The sequence below is a fragment of the Drosophila erecta genome, unplaced genomic scaffold (genome assembly GCF_003286155.1).
Source record: "Drosophila erecta strain 14021-0224.00,06,07 unplaced genomic scaffold, DereRS2 tig00000092-arrow-pilon, whole genome shotgun sequence".
In the NCBI taxonomy this organism is placed as follows: domain Eukaryota; kingdom Metazoa; phylum Arthropoda; class Insecta; order Diptera; family Drosophilidae; genus Drosophila; species Drosophila erecta.
In genome coordinates, this window is record NW_020825207.1 from 5,048,493 (window position 1) to 5,065,901 (window position 17,409).

Sequence of the window (17,409 nt, forward strand, 5' to 3'; positions counted from 1 at the left end):
TGGTCCTGCTGACTTTTGACAATTTTTTATTTTCAGCCATTTGAAGTGAACTAACTTTAAATTAGATTTCCTATCAATCTGGCACGATCTCATACCTAATCTGCAGCCAAATCCTCTTTTCATGCACCTGACTGCTTGAGGGAATTGTACAGCCAGCTGCTTCCTGCCTTTCCTGAAAAGGATAATACTCATCTGATTGCCAGCTGCCCGATACGCTCAGCTCATTTCCATTTGTCAGTCGCATTATATGCAACCAGCTTGTCGTCCTGCCATTCTTGCACCATCAAATGGAGCGGCAGACCCGGCGGCAAGGATCCATTTAACTTGCAATTTGTGCAAACGACTTACAATTGTCGCTGACAATTTGGCCCTTTTTCAAGTCGGCCAGGCAGAATAGAACGTAAAATCGCAAATTTTCTACATTTCATCTCTATTCCGATGCTCGCAGCTTCAACTTAGCCAGTTAACAAGGAAAAAATGGCAAAAAGAGCGACAAAGCGGCGGCAAAAAAGGTGGAAAATTCTATATTGCCTGTTCTTAAATATTCCATTTCTATTGTAGAAATCGATACAATAAATGTTTAAAAAGGGGTTAAGCAAATATTAAATAAACTAATTCTAAGTGTTGAGCAACAAAAAGCTAAGCAAAATGAACTTTGGATGATTTTTAAAAACATTCAGAGTCAAAATGCCCTTAAAAACATTAAAAGACATAATAAACCATATCATTAAAAGCTAACAAAATAAAGTTTCTCAGATTTATTTCAAATTTAAAAATCTAAGTTTTTCGCCTATCTAAATTAGGCATTCCCTTAGAGATCTGCTGCCAAATTGCCTGACAAAACACCTTTCGGAAGAGGGCTTTTCATCTTGTTTAGCTGCAGTCGAGGGGCCTGGCAAATTGGGAGCACTTTTCCAGGCCAAATTCGAGCACTCGTTCGCAGCGAGATAGGAATCACAGGTGGGCCTTTGGGTTTGGCAGGTGGGTGGTTGGTTGGTTGGTTGGTTGGCCAGGTATTCAACTGAGTTTCGTGAAAGTGCGAAATATTTTCGCTGCGATTTGCATTTGTTTGGGGCAGGCAGGTGTAGGCAGGGGCAGGCCGGAGGCGTGGCAGCTCGAATTGGCGCCGCACATAAATGCAAATGCAAAAAGTGGCAAAAAGTGGCCAAGGGGGGGAATAGGGTGCTCAGGGGCCTTTGATGGGGGTGTGGCAGCTGGTGAACAAAGTGTGGCATACATTTAGGCGTCGCCGCATGCAAATGTTTGACGTTATACAATAATAAAGGCAAAAGAAAATTCCCGGCAAAAAAAAATAATCAGAGGGACCCACACTAATATACACATCATATATACATATATTTTTTATATTCCCGGGCTTATTCGTGCGACGTTTTTATTTCCCCTCCGGCTTGTTCAGCTTTTTGCATATTTTTCTGGTTCGATTTTTATCGCCAAGTCGCCGACGACGACGACGACGAAAATGTTGCGCAAATATTTGCGCTTTTATGTGCATAGCAAAAACCTTAGCTCCTCATTTTTGATGTCTTTTTTCCCTTCGACTTGGAACATTTTTCCTCCCATTTCTTTTTGTGCATTCAGATTTTCGCTTTGCAGATGCTTGTTGTTGCTGCTTTTTATGATTTACTTGTGCTTTGTGTTTTTGTACTTTGGTTCGTATTTGTGTTTGCGTTGGTATTGGAATTCATACACAGAAAACAAGCAATAAACTGTTCAATTTGCTTGACTTTTAAATGAGCATTTTCTTTAATTACTGATTTGCATAAGCAGTAATAAAGCAAAACCATGTACATATATTATATTTTTTATCAATAACTTTACTCGCAATTTATTTTTGAAAATTTTCCGCTGTGTATGTTTCAAATACAACAGTATTTTGGATAGTGATATTGCAGCATTGTTATTCTATTTTATATTTAAAGCATGCACCTAATTTTTGTCTGTGTACTGGTGTGTATACACTGTTGCAAAGGTAAATTGGATTGAGAAATTGAAATCGCATTCAGCGGCAAAAGGGAGGGGCGGTGAGAAACAGGGGGCAAGAGCAAAGGAGATAGAGGAAAATCTTTTCCGTTTTATTTACCTTATTGATTTTCCCCTTTGAACAGTTCGCCCCATGTATTTGTGCACCTCCGGCTGAGATAATCGAGCTGAAGTTGCATTTCCCACTTTGCTGGCGGAAAGTTTAATGGATTTTTCCTTCATTCAACACCGAAAGGTGTGCTTTAAAAGTTTAAAAGTTGCTTGCCGCCACTTATTTCTCATTCGTACACCTGCACATTTGGCATTTGTTCCACAAACTTAGACTTGACAATCCCCAAAAACATCCATCAAAGTCCGGTGCTAAAACCATTTCCGTGTTCTCATTTTCCCCAAACATTTTGTCAAACATGAAACATTCTTTCCATGGCGTCACAACTAATTAGAGTGGAAAATGTAAAACTTTTCTTTGTCGCCGAGTCAAGTTTTTGCTTGCAAAGCTTTCCCCAATTAGTGGATTAAACTTGGCAATATTATAATAAAGTCTATATCTATCTTATCTTATTTGAAACTTCCAAGTTATGTACCTTGAAATTTCCATAGGAACTACAATCCTTAATGCTTGACTTCAAAATGTTTATTCAGTAAGTATGAATATGAAAACACTACATATCTACGACAAACATGTTTAGTTATTTGGTCTTCAGTGTGTGTGTGTGTGTGTGTGTGTGGATTTGTAATGCAAAATGACTTAAGTACAATAATGTTTCTGTTCGCGACTGGTGCCAACGTGATGTGTAGTAACCCTAACCCAAGCATGTCGCTGCGGCCCGTGGAACTCAGAAATGGCGCTGCATCACCCGGTCCAGATCGTTCCAACTGCAGGAGTAGTCGATCTGCAGCAGACCCTTCTTGCTCAGTCCGAATTTACGGGCGTAAATTCCCGAGTAGAGCGACGAGTCGCCTCCGCTGGAATGATGGGGCGACGAGCCCCTAATCCGGCTGCCATCCCCACCAGCGGCTCCGTAGAGCGTGGAGGGTGGAGCGGCATAGATCTGCTGCTGGCACTCGCTGCAATCCGGTATGCTGCAGTACGGCAGTGTAGCATAGGGATTGCAGTAGTCGTAGGCGGGCGAAAGTGGCGGCGGGGCGGGGAATTCGATCTGCGGCGGAGCGGCCATGGACGCCGACTTGCCACTCCGCTTGCGCCGCGGATGGGGGGCAGTTCCGTATCCTCCGGCCCCCATGTTGCTGCTCCGCTGCATCTCACTGGGAACGGAGCGGCGCTGGAGGGTGGCCGCTCGTCGCTGGGGAACGGGCTGCTCGTCGCCAATGGAGGAGGGGTGCTCCATGGAACTGGTGCTGGAGAAGCCTGAAAGGTGTGGGATGGCACTTATTTAGAGATGGCTATCGAAACTGTATCTAACTGTATCTATCTGTATCTGTTCATACCCGTTTGATATTTTACAACATTTAAGCTTAAACACTTGATAGGTTTAAAGTCAGTAAAACATTTATACTTGCATATGTTTTCAAGGGTTTAATAATGAATATAAACATTTATATGTATTCTCAAAGCTTTGGTAATGAATATAGACCTCTAAGAAATAATGAGAATGTAATCAACACACTCGCATGAAATCGAATGCATTTATTTCTAAATGAATTTAAATGGTCAAACTCAAAATGCAATGATTTAGCCAGAGATCTGTAATTAAATTTTAATTGTATTGCCATAAAAGACGCACTGCGTTAATTAAAAAAAATCCAATGGCATTGAACATGAAAACCAAACGTATTTGTGTAATTTAAGTCTAATGATAACGAAATACAACTGTTAATAATACATGCAAGAAATTTCTAATTAAAAGCTAGTATCAAAGGCAGCTTGAATTTGAAATTGGGTTTTACACGCACCTCCAAAGCCATTGTACAGTTGCCGCTGCTCCTCGCCATAAAGGTCCTCCGGCTCCTCATCCTCGCCATTGTCCAGCTGCAGCTGCCTGGTCATGGTGGCCATGTAGTCCTCGTAGCGGCTGGGCACTCCGTAGATGTCGCTCCTGGCCGTGTAGAGTGGCTCCTTGCGGGCGCTGCGGCTCCGGCGACGCGTCCTTTGTGGCATGCAGCACTCCAGTTGGCACTGGGCACGCGACACCCGGCGACTTTGGGTGTGGGGGCGTGGCATTGTGGCCGACATGCCCACGCCCACGCCCGCACCCCCAACCACACCGTATCCGTATGTGGGACTGGGCGTCAGTGAGTTGCCCCCAACACCGTAGGCGGGTTCAATCGCTTCCCCGCCACCGGTGACATCATCGATCTTCTTGCGGACATAATCATAGTTCTCCAGATCCCAGGGATCTACGTAGCAGCGCTGCGAGGGCAGCAGCGTGGTGCCGTATATATCCTCCGTGTTGTCAATGGTGTAATAGGGGGACTCCAGGGCGCCCACTCCCTCGGAGGAGCTGCCAGGCAAGGCGTGTTTTGGACCGGCTCGTCGCCTTCTGGGGGTCGTTTGGCTGCGTTCACGCATGCTGAAAGAAATCGGCGAGGAGAGATACATAAATATTAGCTGGGAAAGTGCGGAGTGTGTGGGAAAGCCATGAGCAAGTGCATCAACTGGTTGGTTACGCAACGCACTTTGTGGCTGAAACTGAAACTCTTCCGTCAACCAATGGAACCCGTTCTTCGGCGGTGGCCGCGAATTTTCCGCGGCATTAATGCCGGCTTATATCGCACACCGGCTATATCTTTTGCAGGTGTTACACTTCACGACTCCACATTGCAACCATTAGCCGGTTTATGGATCTGCATAACTTAGTGTGGCCAATCAATTGGCATTCCAATTGCCAATAAGCCGCGATATTCCATTAGCCAACCAACTGGTTTACGTCAAAGGAAAATTAACAAAGCCCATCCACCCGTTTCGGGCATGGAAAACAAATTGCTTTACTTATCAAATATCATAAAAACAAGCTATTTAATTAAAATCTGAAATGGAGCCCGCCAGCAACTGTATAAATGTACAAAAATATGCAATACAAAATCAAGTGAAATAAGTGTCATGAAAAAATACACAAAAATTTGCATTTTGCCGAGAAGGTTAACCAGATTTTTGATCGGTTTGTCAGTAGCGGTGCTATTGAATTGGAATTAAACTACACCGAGTTTTTCCGATGTATATTTATACATCGATATATGGAAAAAATCTAGTTTTTTACTAAATATACATTTCGAAGTTTATTTAACATAAAAGACAATATCAATGTAATAAGCGAAAAACGGTCCACATTTCTTTCATTAGATTAAATCTCTACTGCAAGCTGAATGAAAAGCCTAAATAGACACAGAAAATATTATTAATACATCAGTTAAAACAAAAGGTTCAAAGAAAATGCTACAAATATTTATGAATTTGTTTAACCAACTTTTTTGGGCTTATACATTTGATAGGCTTTGGTTATTTTTTAGGTGTTTCCCCTCAGCTATTTCTTTAAAACGCCCATTTGAAAAAAGGGTTTGCGCAATCTTTGCGAAGCATTTGTAATTTGTGCATTTGCATAAAAATGTTGTGTTGGTTTTGTTTTAAGCTGGTTTGTTTTAATCTGTTCGGATATCGATTAACATTTGTTCGGCCCGAACAAGAAAAAGGTTTCAGATGGGAATATAATTTATGAAGTACACAAACTGTACCTAAAAAACACAAAACAACGTGACTTGACTGTGACACGCAAATAAAATCGTGTATCTGTGGGTCTTTCAGGGTCTATAAACTTTTTATGGCATATATCAAAACACAAAATATACACACAAGCCCATCTGAATGCAGTTGCAGTGATTTGCACGCGAGGGAAAATAGTGAAGGGCTTGTTTTTGAGCTATTTATTATTTAAAGGAACTCAAACATGCAGTCAATACCAAATTTCGCTGAAATACAGAACAAATAAGAAAGGCTTACGAATATTGCACTTTGCATTCGATATGCAGTTGTTATTCCTGATAACTGATGAACAAATTGATAAGAATAATAAAGGTTCTTGGCTGGTGAAACTCGCATTAAGTAAGCGCCACGTGGCCCTTGCCGTGAAAAGTTAATTGCATGCGCAGTGTTTAGCCGCAATTACAGATGCATATGCAAACACATTCGTGGATATGGAACCACTTACGGCCCAAAGGCCCTGTTCATTAATTGGCATCTTCGGCCGGCACTTTCATGGCTCCACTGCGGTTGGCTGAATGCCCCGGTCAACCTCAGGTTCAGATTCAGATTCATTTCGGCGCAAATTGCGGCTTTGACTTTGGCTTCTGGCCATTTGCATAGCAAATGTGTCAAGTTCGCGTCGAGTTACTTTGTGTAATCAGTCGGGCTTGTTAGCAATTGGTGATTGATAGTGGTTTTCCGCCTGAGTTAAGCTTAAAGTCAACTATCAATATTTGGATATCCGGAAAACGTATTAAGACGGATGACAGCAATCGCAAATTTAAATAACAATTTAGTATATACAAAAAGATTCTTTACTTTTGAAAATAGCAAAAACTATTCTTATTAAAAACAATTAAAACAATTTGCTTAACTTAAATTGATTCCTTAACTAGAAATTTTCAAAGAATAAAGTTCGCAAACACAATATCCCTTCTAGAGTTATAACTTGAAAACTATTTTTTGCTAAAGTAAAGCACTCATTCATTTTAACAATTTGATTAAAATTGCTGCTCAAGTTTGGCACGCCTCCATTAAAATATTTGACTGAATTGGTTTTCTCCGAAGATTTCAATTAAGGTAATAATTAACCACCTGACCAAGTCTTATTCACCACAAATTATGCAAAAAATAAGGTAAATATTTCGACATCGAATTATAATGCAAAATAACTGGAAACATGTTTGGCAAATGCCAATCGACCTTGCAAAGTATTCGAATATAAATATTTATTCGAGTGATATCATAACCAAAGGCGGATTTACATCAAGCCAATAAAGAGCAGGGTGAAATGAATTCAAAAGGCGCTTCTGCCGCACCTTTGAAAAGTATCCAAGAAGAGCAGAAGTTTCGCTAATGAATCACCTGGGAAGAACAGTTCCCTCGCATACCTGGGCGTAGTGCCCTAGATGGTGATCATTATTACACTTGCGATGCATTCGGATTCATGTGGCACAGACCCACGCAGATGATCACTCAATCGCGACAAGCCCGCAAAAGATTGAAAACAAACAGCAGACCAAAGCTGAAGATACACCTCAAAATCCCACTCATAAAATCGCAACTTTCTTTGCTTTTGACACAGTTTGCTCGGCAGTTTCATTCACCTTGTTTTGGTTTTTGGTAGGGGATATAAATTTGAATTTGAATTTCTTTTGGTCGTCGGTTTTGGTCACTTGTCACTGGCGGGGTGGAACACTTTTATGGTCATAGAACCCTCTTTTAGCCAATATTTGAATTGTGAATTTCTGGCACGTCCGATCCGCACATGATACACGCGCATGCGCAACCGCGTTGTGTTCGCTTCTTCGACCGGCGCTCAACTGTTTTGGCCAACGGTTTGAGCCAAGTTACAAGACTTTTGCTCTTGCCTGGCAGCATGTTCGAACTAGTTTGATCCTCTGGTTGCGATTGCCACTGGTTCGCTTGCCAATTTCCATCAAAATTAATCAGAGATGCTATTCAGCCTGTATGTCTTTGGTTAAATGTAATTTCGGGCGGCCTGAAATTAATTAGCAGTAAATTAAAATGACAGGCAGTGATTATGTCACAGTCGCGGAGCTACTCAAAGTCACATTGATATGCAAATTTGTGAGTCGTTGAAATGCGGCTGCGCCAGGGAAATGCCAAAGATAGTTCAGAGAAACTGGGTTCCATTACACAACGAATGGGAATTGCTCTTAGAAAGTATATCTAAAAGGGCAGTGAACATGTATAAATTCTTAATTGATCTAGTCACCATTGAAAAATTAGCTGATTCATAACATTTATATATTACAGTCATTTTTCAAAATCGTTTAACTTCTCCGCATAGTGACCATAACCATTGCTAGAGTAAGTGGTTTACAAAAAGCAGCTGCCAAGTTCAAGTCTTTTTTTACTGCGGAAAGAAATTGAAATCGTTGCTGAGAGAAATTGCATCACTTCAACCTCAACTTCAACTTCAACTTGAACCGACATTTGGGTGGGGCAATGTTAGCCGCCTTTGAATTCATGAAAAGAAAACAGGTGATGAGCATCATTTCTCATGAGCATCATTTTCCCATCACCAGCGGCAAAGTCCCAAATAATTTATGCATTTTTTCGTTCGCTACCAAAAGGTATTTATAAAATAAATTGTTAGAAAAAAACCATAAAAAAGCTTTCACTTTCAATGCGGTGGCGGTGTGGTTTTTTTTGTTGTGGTATCCCCAAAGTCGTGCCGATATTTATGGTGTTTATTCAGTCAGGTCAGTTATTATTTCCTTTTGCGGTGAGTGTCGAGTGCAAACAATCAATTGATGGCCCATAGACCAGACCAAAAGCCTTTCAATTAAGCCACCTAAAGTGGGCCACATTTTGTGGTCAGATGTGTCCCCAAAAAAAGTCAATTAACAAATAATTGTTTGGCGGGTTTTAAAGGACTTACGCAATCTCAGCGACCACAGCTGTTAGTAAGCGACTATAAGTTTTATTGTTATAATGTTTAAATAACTTGCCAAGCTTTTCAAAAATACTTCAAATGTTCTACGAATAATTAGAAAATAAGTAAATACCAACTTATTTTTAGGCGTTCCGTTGTAAAAGTTGGCTAGAAATATATCAGAAATGAAATGTCTTGCAAGTTTATCCCACTCAGCATTCGAATGTTATTTGGATTTCTGGTCACGAGAGTTTCGCAATCTGTTGCCTTCTAGGCATCCATTCAGTTCATTTAGCCACCCTGCAGTTCATCAGGCCTACATTCCTTGCCGTAGAACCCCAACATATACGTACATATGCACTTTTTGGCCCCCATTCAGAGGCTCCAGAGCAATTTGCCGCTCTTAATGGCGTACGTCGTATTGGGACTGGCAGCACACGTTGCAACGTGTGGAAACGCACAGGAAACCGGCTGCACCTGGCCTCCCAGCGGGGGGTGGTGGATTTTCCGGGGGTGGTGAGGGGGCGGTGCCACAACCAGATGGTTGCCTTTGACTGGCGGCAGACTCGTTGATCTCTGCTCCAATTCCACTACGTGTGTGCTCGGCTCCTTCGCCCGGTATCTTTCAGATACTCGCACCGGCGACATTGTGCAACATGCTCTTGGTTGTGGCATAGAAAAACTGCGAAGCCATTTCTTATTGGTAAGAATATACCACAAATTGTTACATTTATGAATTTGTAAATTTATAGATTGCCATTAAAACAGCTATAATATAATCTTATAATCAACTTGATTGAGTGAACATTTTCTGAACAACCATTATCATATGTAGGACTTTGCGAACTTGGCAATATTTTTTAAATTCCCTACACTTATAGCCCTACTATGCACCTTTCAACATTTTATAATATCTTCATTCCCTTTTGGTTATTACGGTTACCACAACCAATGTGAATTGGCAACAGCTGCAGCGAGCATTAGAGATGCCGAGTCGCAGATTGCGCTGCACCCAAGCCCAATTCCAATCCCAATCCCAGTACCAATACCAATACCACTACTACCACTACCAACACCAACACCAAATCCGAATCTAAACCGAATCGAATCGAATGGCTATAGCCTATAGCACATGACTCTTTTTACTTCTTTGCTCTGCGCTTGTCACTCGGCTTGGCACTTTCGATTTTTCATAGCTGGCTTTTTTGCAACTCAGCAACATTTCTCTGCATTGGGGCAATAATTGTAAGTGGACCTGGGCATTTATGGCGTTTTTACTTCTCTGGCCCCATTTGGCCACCGTGTTGGACATTTTGCACGTGTTCGGCCCACAAAAGGAAAGCGGCCGAATGGCAGAGAAACAGGGAAGAAATATGGCCGGTAATTGTGTGCTTCCCATTTGGTGTGTCAGCAAAACGCTTTTTGCGGTTCCTTTGCCGAACTTGGGACAATTGTCAGCTTGTAAAAATCCCTTCTCCAACCACTTTTGCATCCGTCTTTGAGTGAATTGCTTAAACGTGAATTAATCATTTAAGCCGAAATATAATGAACTTCAGAAATGTGTTTTATTTGTCCTACTTATCAAATGTACATAGTTGTAAGGATAAAATTAAGCTTAATTTCCTTTTAAAAACTTACACATAGCAATAACTTTTATAGCATTACTAAAATCTTTGCGTATTTCAATATATATTAAATATGCTAGTCTCGCAATCTTTCGTATATTTTACATATTTTGTGTTTTTGAGATTAATTAATTAGTCGATCTGGTTTCCACTTAAATTTTGACATTTCAGTTAAACAAGTTAAAAAACTAGTTTAAATGCCTTAAAATGAGTTTACATTTGACACAGTTAAACAATTTTAACTTCACAATAATATTGATTTATTATCAGTTGGCGTCATTTGTTCTCAGGCATAAATCGTATCGATAGGCCACTTTTTGGTTCGGTTTAACGACCCCGGCCCAATACAATGGGCCATAACTGAAACCATTAAATTTGTATTTAAATCTACTCATTGCTCAATCCGTTTGATGATGCAATAATGCCTAGTACTGCAGGCAGACATCGGGGCAACAAAAAACCACAAGATAAAAGACGAACTACATGAACATCAGCAGCAGCATCATCACCATCGACATCTGACATGCCGAGGGCCAGGCATCACCACCATCACCTCCATCGCCTCCATCTCCATGTCCATCTCCGAGATCGTCTTCATCTCGGGCTCCATCTGCCTCAATCACTGCTGACGCACAGTTCAAGTGGCACTGGCACAAATCATCTTAACGAAAATCCACATATGTGTGTGAAGCTCAGAAAAAATCAGCAAAATAAAGTCTAACATCACGAGAGCTAGACATCTTTGGAGGCAAGTCTGACATAATTTGGCCAAAATAGTTTCTGCCTTTTCTTGATTATTGTTTTTTTTTGGATTTTGTTCATGCTTATGTTGCTTTAAGCGTCTTCTCATATCAAGGAATTTTTTATTGAATAAATGTATAGACATAGATTAAGGGTATATCATAGTTAAGGTGGTTTCGTTTTATCTCATATAACTTAGGCTTATCTTACAAATGTAGTAGGCTTATAAGTGCCATTGTCGTTTCTCGTGGCTTTCATTCTTCTTAAGAAGTCTTTTGTATAATGGTTTTAAATATGACAACTGTCAGTTGTCAATTGATTTCCAATTATAGTTTTTCATCATTACCATGACAACTATTACTCACAGCCGCAGGAGTAGTTCTCCAAATCAGCACTTCCAAAAACAGTTTTTCATGTCAACCCAGCACACCCAAAAACACCCCTGCTCAGAAATCCCACATACAAGCAGTGCGGATACACCCACAGATAGTACATCTTGTTCGATGATGCCTCAAGTTCAAGATACAAAAACGTATTGTGAGGAGAAAAAAAAAAACAAAAACTAACAATTGCGCGTGAGTACATTGTGCATTGTTTTGGCCAAGTAACGAAACATTTTTTCCCGCACTTCCGTGTCGGCCACAAGATACATGGCACTGGCTTCGAGATACTTATGTGCATATGAACATCGCCGGGGGAACCAAGTTGCAGAGTATCAAAGGCATTGTCTTGGCCGGAATGGGGGGTTTTCCTTTTCTTTTAGTTTTTCCCTCGGCGCTTATCACACACTTCATTAATTTTGTTTCGCTTTTCATTGCTGTCGGTAATTATGGTTACAGTTATGCTCGACTATCTGCAAGATACTCCGAGTTTCACTTTTTTCCCGTGCTCTTCTTCTTAATATTGCAAAATTGCATGCTGCACTTGAAAAAAGTTTGCCACGCGTGAAGCACTTGCTATCCAAAAGATACTTTAATACTCGGACAATATTTGATGGTAAGCCGCCAACAGTTTGTTGCCACTTATGCTGCTGGCTTGGTGATTTTTAACGCTTCGTTAACGCAACTAAAATTATTATCGCTAACTTCAGGCTAGCCAGGGCATTTGTTTTTGGCCAACAAAATCATTAAATCAATTAATGCTCCACGAAACGCAGAAACTTCGGGCGAAAATTAGAAACCAAACACTGAAAATGAAACCAGCAGCTGAAACTAGATTAAGCGGATGCCTTTAAGTTGATTATGATCCACAATTATCAGATGTATAGAGGTTGGTTTTGTATATGACCTCGAAACGAAACAATAGTTAAGATTCTAAGCCGATTCGTAAGAATCTTTATAACTGCGTAAAAAAAATTGGTAAGTATATATGAAGTAAATAAGAACTAAGTAAGCTTATAATAGCTAGCACCCTTTTAATAAGAATGAACTTCTTTAGAAAATGTTACTTCCTAATATCTAAGTTGAGTTATCACGAGAAAATTGGCTTTCTCACAGAAAACCATCAAAAAGTTGCACTTGCTGTAGCAACCATTATTTTTACAGCAACCACTCTTGACACGGAAACTTGTTAAACACAATGTTTAATTAATCATGATTGCACGATAGGCCTCATCATAATCAGTGGGATTCAGCGGGATTCAGTGGATTCCCTGAGCAGCAGCCCGGGATTGCCCGTAATTGTTGAAACCTCCGCCATCTGCCGGAGTGCCCGTGTGCTGGGTTTTGAATACTACTGACTGACGACAAGTTCAATGGCTTACGCGGCGTATGCGCAATTTGCATTGTTTGCATTAAGCATTGAGCTTGAGCTCTGGTTTTAATTAGCGGCTACAATTACACATACGACATGGTGTTCGGACAGCGCTGAATGTGCATAATTTAGACAGTAATTGCATGGAAAGCTTGCTAATTGAAATTGAATGCCGCCATATCGCAAATGATAGGGGAGATAATAGCACTGATGGTCTAAATTATTTAGGTTTTAGTGAAATCGAGTTGGTAATAATTAGATCAACTTCAATCCAAATTTACGAATACTAAACGACGACCTAACTTGGCGTACAAAATTTCCATATCAAAATCCAATTCATCAATTTACTTTAGATCTTTTTAATTTGCTTCCGCCTGCAAACAAAATAAATTTATTTTTGCATGACAAAGCTATGCTCTAGCTGTATTTATATACAAATTCGTTGATTGACGCACAAATATTATAGATTTTTGTATGACTAAAACGCGTTCACCTTCTGCAAGTATAAGATTTCATTAATGTGCCTTTCACTACTGAGCATAATTGTATCTGTATCCCCTAAGTTCAATTTCCAAGCACTTGACTCAGCTAGTTGCATTAGCTAGTCCGCGTTTTTTGGCCTACCTCACGCATTTTTCAACTTTATCTTGGCCAACTTATTCATTATTGGTGTAGTTTAAGCCCGATTTTCTAGGTTTCGCATTTGGCAATGTAAGTAACACACTGACGGCCAATTGTCCAAAAAAACAGCACACAGTAGTACTGTCCAAATTCACTCAAGGCTCCCATAATTTGGCAAGCCATAATATTTAATCTGTGTGTTTATTATTTCTTATTAACCCATTATGATCATTTCCTACACTGCGACATAAAAAAGTAAAGAGTTATTTGTATTTATGCATTGTACCTTTTACCACCACTAATGTGATTTTATTTGCCTTGCCTCGAACATAAATACCTAAATAAACAGAAGACAAACGAACTTGTCAGTGGTGTGTGAATTTTTCCTTGTCATCATCATTGTCATTATTATATTCATTTGACCAAATCGCTGCAGTCCAAACACATTTTTATGAAGTCACAGCTGCGATCGACAGTATTGAATACAAGGAAATCGTGTTGGGCTTATGCAAATTTTAATTTGCTTTGATTAGCACTTAAGAGAGGAATTTTAAATAAATCGTTAGCTCACATCTATGGTCAACTGTTGAGGCGAATACTAAACTATTTGATACCATTTTCTAGAGCTGCTCATAAAAAATGGTCAATTATCAGCACCTATCTTTAATGAAAACGAATAAATAAAACGCTAGTGCTAAAGTGTTATTGTATATAGGGGAAAATGGTTTCATTTTCGTTCCTTTATCAGAAGGAAAAACGAATGTGCCTGTAATAAAAATATATTTATTAACATTCCGTTTCTGATTCCGCCGCCTGCTTAAATTTTGCAATCGCTAAATAGTGGCCTACAAAAGACAAAGAGTGACTGATATTGTGTGGCAATTAGCAAACTGGACACGTCCATACATTGGGTTCTTGTGGCATTCGGAGGCTATGGAGCTATAGATGGCCATAACGTTTGTCGGCCACTCCGACAGAAACGAACACCGTTAAACGCACAAATTTGGCAGCCAGGCGAGGCTGATTAAGGGAAACCACAAAGCAACGAATAAATTAAAAAAAAAGCTTCACAAAAACGGAATTAAAAGGCAAAAGCAACAATCGCTCAATTTGCATGCAAGACACCAATAAAATTTCTGGGGTCAAGTTCGACTTCAAACATGTTGCAAAGAGCAGGTGCTGTGAGAACTTACTTGATCCAACCGCACCTGCGCAGATACAAAGATACAAAATATACTTAAGACTGATACCAAAATGTTAGCCAAATAGCGTTGGTCAGGTCATTCCAACTGTATACCTTCCCATTCCAACTAATTAGCTAAAACTAAAGTAATCTGCAGATCAATGTTAACTTACACTTTTTATCACGGTGTCTGCCCAACAGAGCCACAAGCTAATTAGCTTCGAGCAGAAATCGCATTAATTACCGTGGCAATATTTGCGTCGCCGCCTCTATCGCAATGAGTTGTAAAAATTGGACTGGCTGAAAATGTGTCTTGTTTTGGTCATTCTTCTTGCCACACGATTGCGACAAAATGGCGAGCAGATGTGGCCCCGCCAGCCGTTCAGCCGTTCACCGCCTCTTGGCCAGATCCAATTGACCAATCTTCGACAGGGGTCTTTGCTTTTTCTCGACGTATTTTATATCTTCGGGCAGGGGATCCGGCTCGGAGGCTCTCATTAGAGCACTGAACCATTTGACATTAAAGCGCGAAGATGACCTCACGCATGTGCGCTTCGTTTTGCCGTTTGCCTTTGTAGCTGGGATTTCCTCAGGGCTCAAGTCCATAGGCCCAGTTACACGGCAAGAAAATGCACGTGCCATTGTATTTTATCTACGAATTTAATGGATTACTAGCCTGTTATCATAATATTCCCATTAACTAACTTGCATTAAAACAATGAATTGTATTTTTTATTATAATTATGGCATAAATCATGATAGTTTGAATGGGCAAAGTAGCTTTTATCCCAGTGCCCATTTATTTGGCTTTGGGTTATCAACAAGCCATTGTTTACGCTCCAAGTTGGGCTGGCTCAAAGACAACGGACCCTCGATGTGGGGCCTACCCGTCGGTTATGGCCACGCTAAATGACCCTGCTCGGTAATCCGCCCCAGGTCAATCGGATCCAAACAAAAATCTAATGGTGCACGCCAGGCCAAATCACTCGGGATAATAATTACACAAATTGTGTGTTTCAGATCTGTGTGGGCTATGGATTAAGCGCGCTTTAAGCGCCCGAAACACTTTCGTTTGAGGAAAAAATGAAAACGAACCAAAAAAAAAAAAATAAGATTGTATAATCAGCATTAAGGCAGCGGCAATTGGCAATCATTTCTGGGTACAAATTAAAATTATATTACAACATTTTCTTAGACAACAACAAGTGCCCACTGATTACAGGAGAGAGAGACCAAATCGAAAATGCACTCAACCATCCAGCGAATCGAAGCCGAAGTCAGTTAGTTAACTACAGTATGCTACCAGCTACCACTAAACGGGCCGAAACTGACCTGCCCGAAAACAGAGAAACAGAAAGCAGACAGACGGGGGGAGGGAGGGAGGCGGGACTTGGCCAAAATGAAACGAGACGCAGCTAAAGGCGGCCGAAAGTGAAAGTTTTGTTGTTGTCCGATTTACTGTTAAACGGGGGCGCAGTCGCAGTCGCAGTTTCCACCGATTGCCGCATTGGCAGCATCACGAGAGTCGCGAATTGCCGGTTGCACATTCATTTGCCGCATCCGAATTAAATAATTTTGATTTTGATTGCGACAGCCGTCAAGTGGGAGATCCGTTTTGCGGCAGCAGTCCGCCGTAAATATCCATTTTACTACAATTAAATTGCATTTTCACTATCATGACTCAATTAATGTGCGTTTTAATGCTAGTACACCACCATACTGAATTTGAAGTCATCAAAAGTTAGTGATTCCATTCCCTAGTAGTACACATAAAAAGTTTACAACTACAGTTAAGTTTTAATTGAGTTTGGGTTTCAGTTGGAAGACCTTTTCTAAATTAAAAAACCAAACAATTTCCTCTCGAGCGCCAAATTTCCTGACCAACGTGCGCCTTAAAATCGTATTTTGCTAATTACTTTAAAAAAAAAAATCCGACAATGTTCAGTTTTTCGCTACAACATCAGATCTGGCAATTTTAAGCATTTCACTTCAATGGAATCTCAAAAGTCTCTGTGGATTGCAACTGATGTTCTATATACCCCAGCATACCCTATAACATCTCATCATCGTCATCAATCCCGTGGTAGTGGCATTGCCAAATGCGGCCAACTCGCTGACAACTTGCAACTTCCTGCAATGCGACAAAAGCAAATACCAAACCCGTTGGCCGCAACTTCAAGTGGCATCTTCAGACCAACAACAACTCTTTTCCACTACTCACTCAGATTTTTGTCTCTGTGTATTTCATTTCTGTTTTTATCCGTAGTTTCTGCCGCTGCCTTTGTGCTCATCGAAATGGCTTATTAATATGATCCGATTCGGGATGCCACTGGACCGCATTATATAATCTTTTGGTTAGAGTCTATAGCATAATTGAGTCTCGCGAATTGATTAATGCTCTGTAGCTTCATTAAAAGTAACCGAAACGAATCATGGCGCTCCCTAAGGGAAAAAGCGATTCAATATGGGCTTACATATGTATATCAATCAGTAGTTAAATCATTTTATTTCATCGCATCAAGCAGCATTACTTCAAGCCGGAATGTCTACTGAACTTAATTTAACTTAATGGAGCCAGCACTCAATCACACTCCATTTACGCGGGCGATTCATTCAAAAGGTGAACTCACATCCAATCAATAGAAAGTGTGGCAAACTTTTAACAACCCACACATTATGCACAGTTGACATACTTGGCCAGGCAAGCAGAATTCTGCGATATGAATATGATGACTTGGACGGGTTATCGATTCAACGGGCCACTAATTGCTGGCCCAAATGGATGGTTGACTTGGCTTGGAGCCCGGAGGCCAAAATGGTAAACACTGGGCGTCACGCACACACGAAATTGTTCACGAAATGCATACATAAATTTGCATTATTACTC

The 17,409-nt window shown here is 40.5% G+C and overlaps 1 protein-coding gene across 2 annotated transcripts; it reads right to left on the reverse strand.

Moving 5' to 3' along the window:
- Positions 1-2,620: 2,620 nt before the first annotated feature.
- Positions 2,621-7,551, reverse strand: LOC6546877. Of its 2 annotated transcripts, none has more exons than XM_015157034.2 (3): positions 7,306-7,551; positions 3,916-4,532; positions 2,621-3,370 (listed from the first exon to the last, which is right to left on the reverse strand). In XM_015157034.2, exons 2-3 carry the CDS (start codon positions 4,529-4,531, stop codon positions 2,838-2,840), a joined length of 1,149 nt encoding a protein of 382 aa, XP_015012520.1. In that variant the 5' UTR covers position 4,532; positions 7,306-7,551; the 3' UTR covers positions 2,621-2,837. The 2 variants fall into 2 exon arrangements, with proteins under 2 accessions (XP_015012520.1, XP_026836852.1); XM_026981051.1 differs by lacking the exon at positions 7,306-7,551 and adding an exon at positions 5,957-5,977.
- Positions 7,552-17,409: the final 9,858 nt, after the last annotated feature.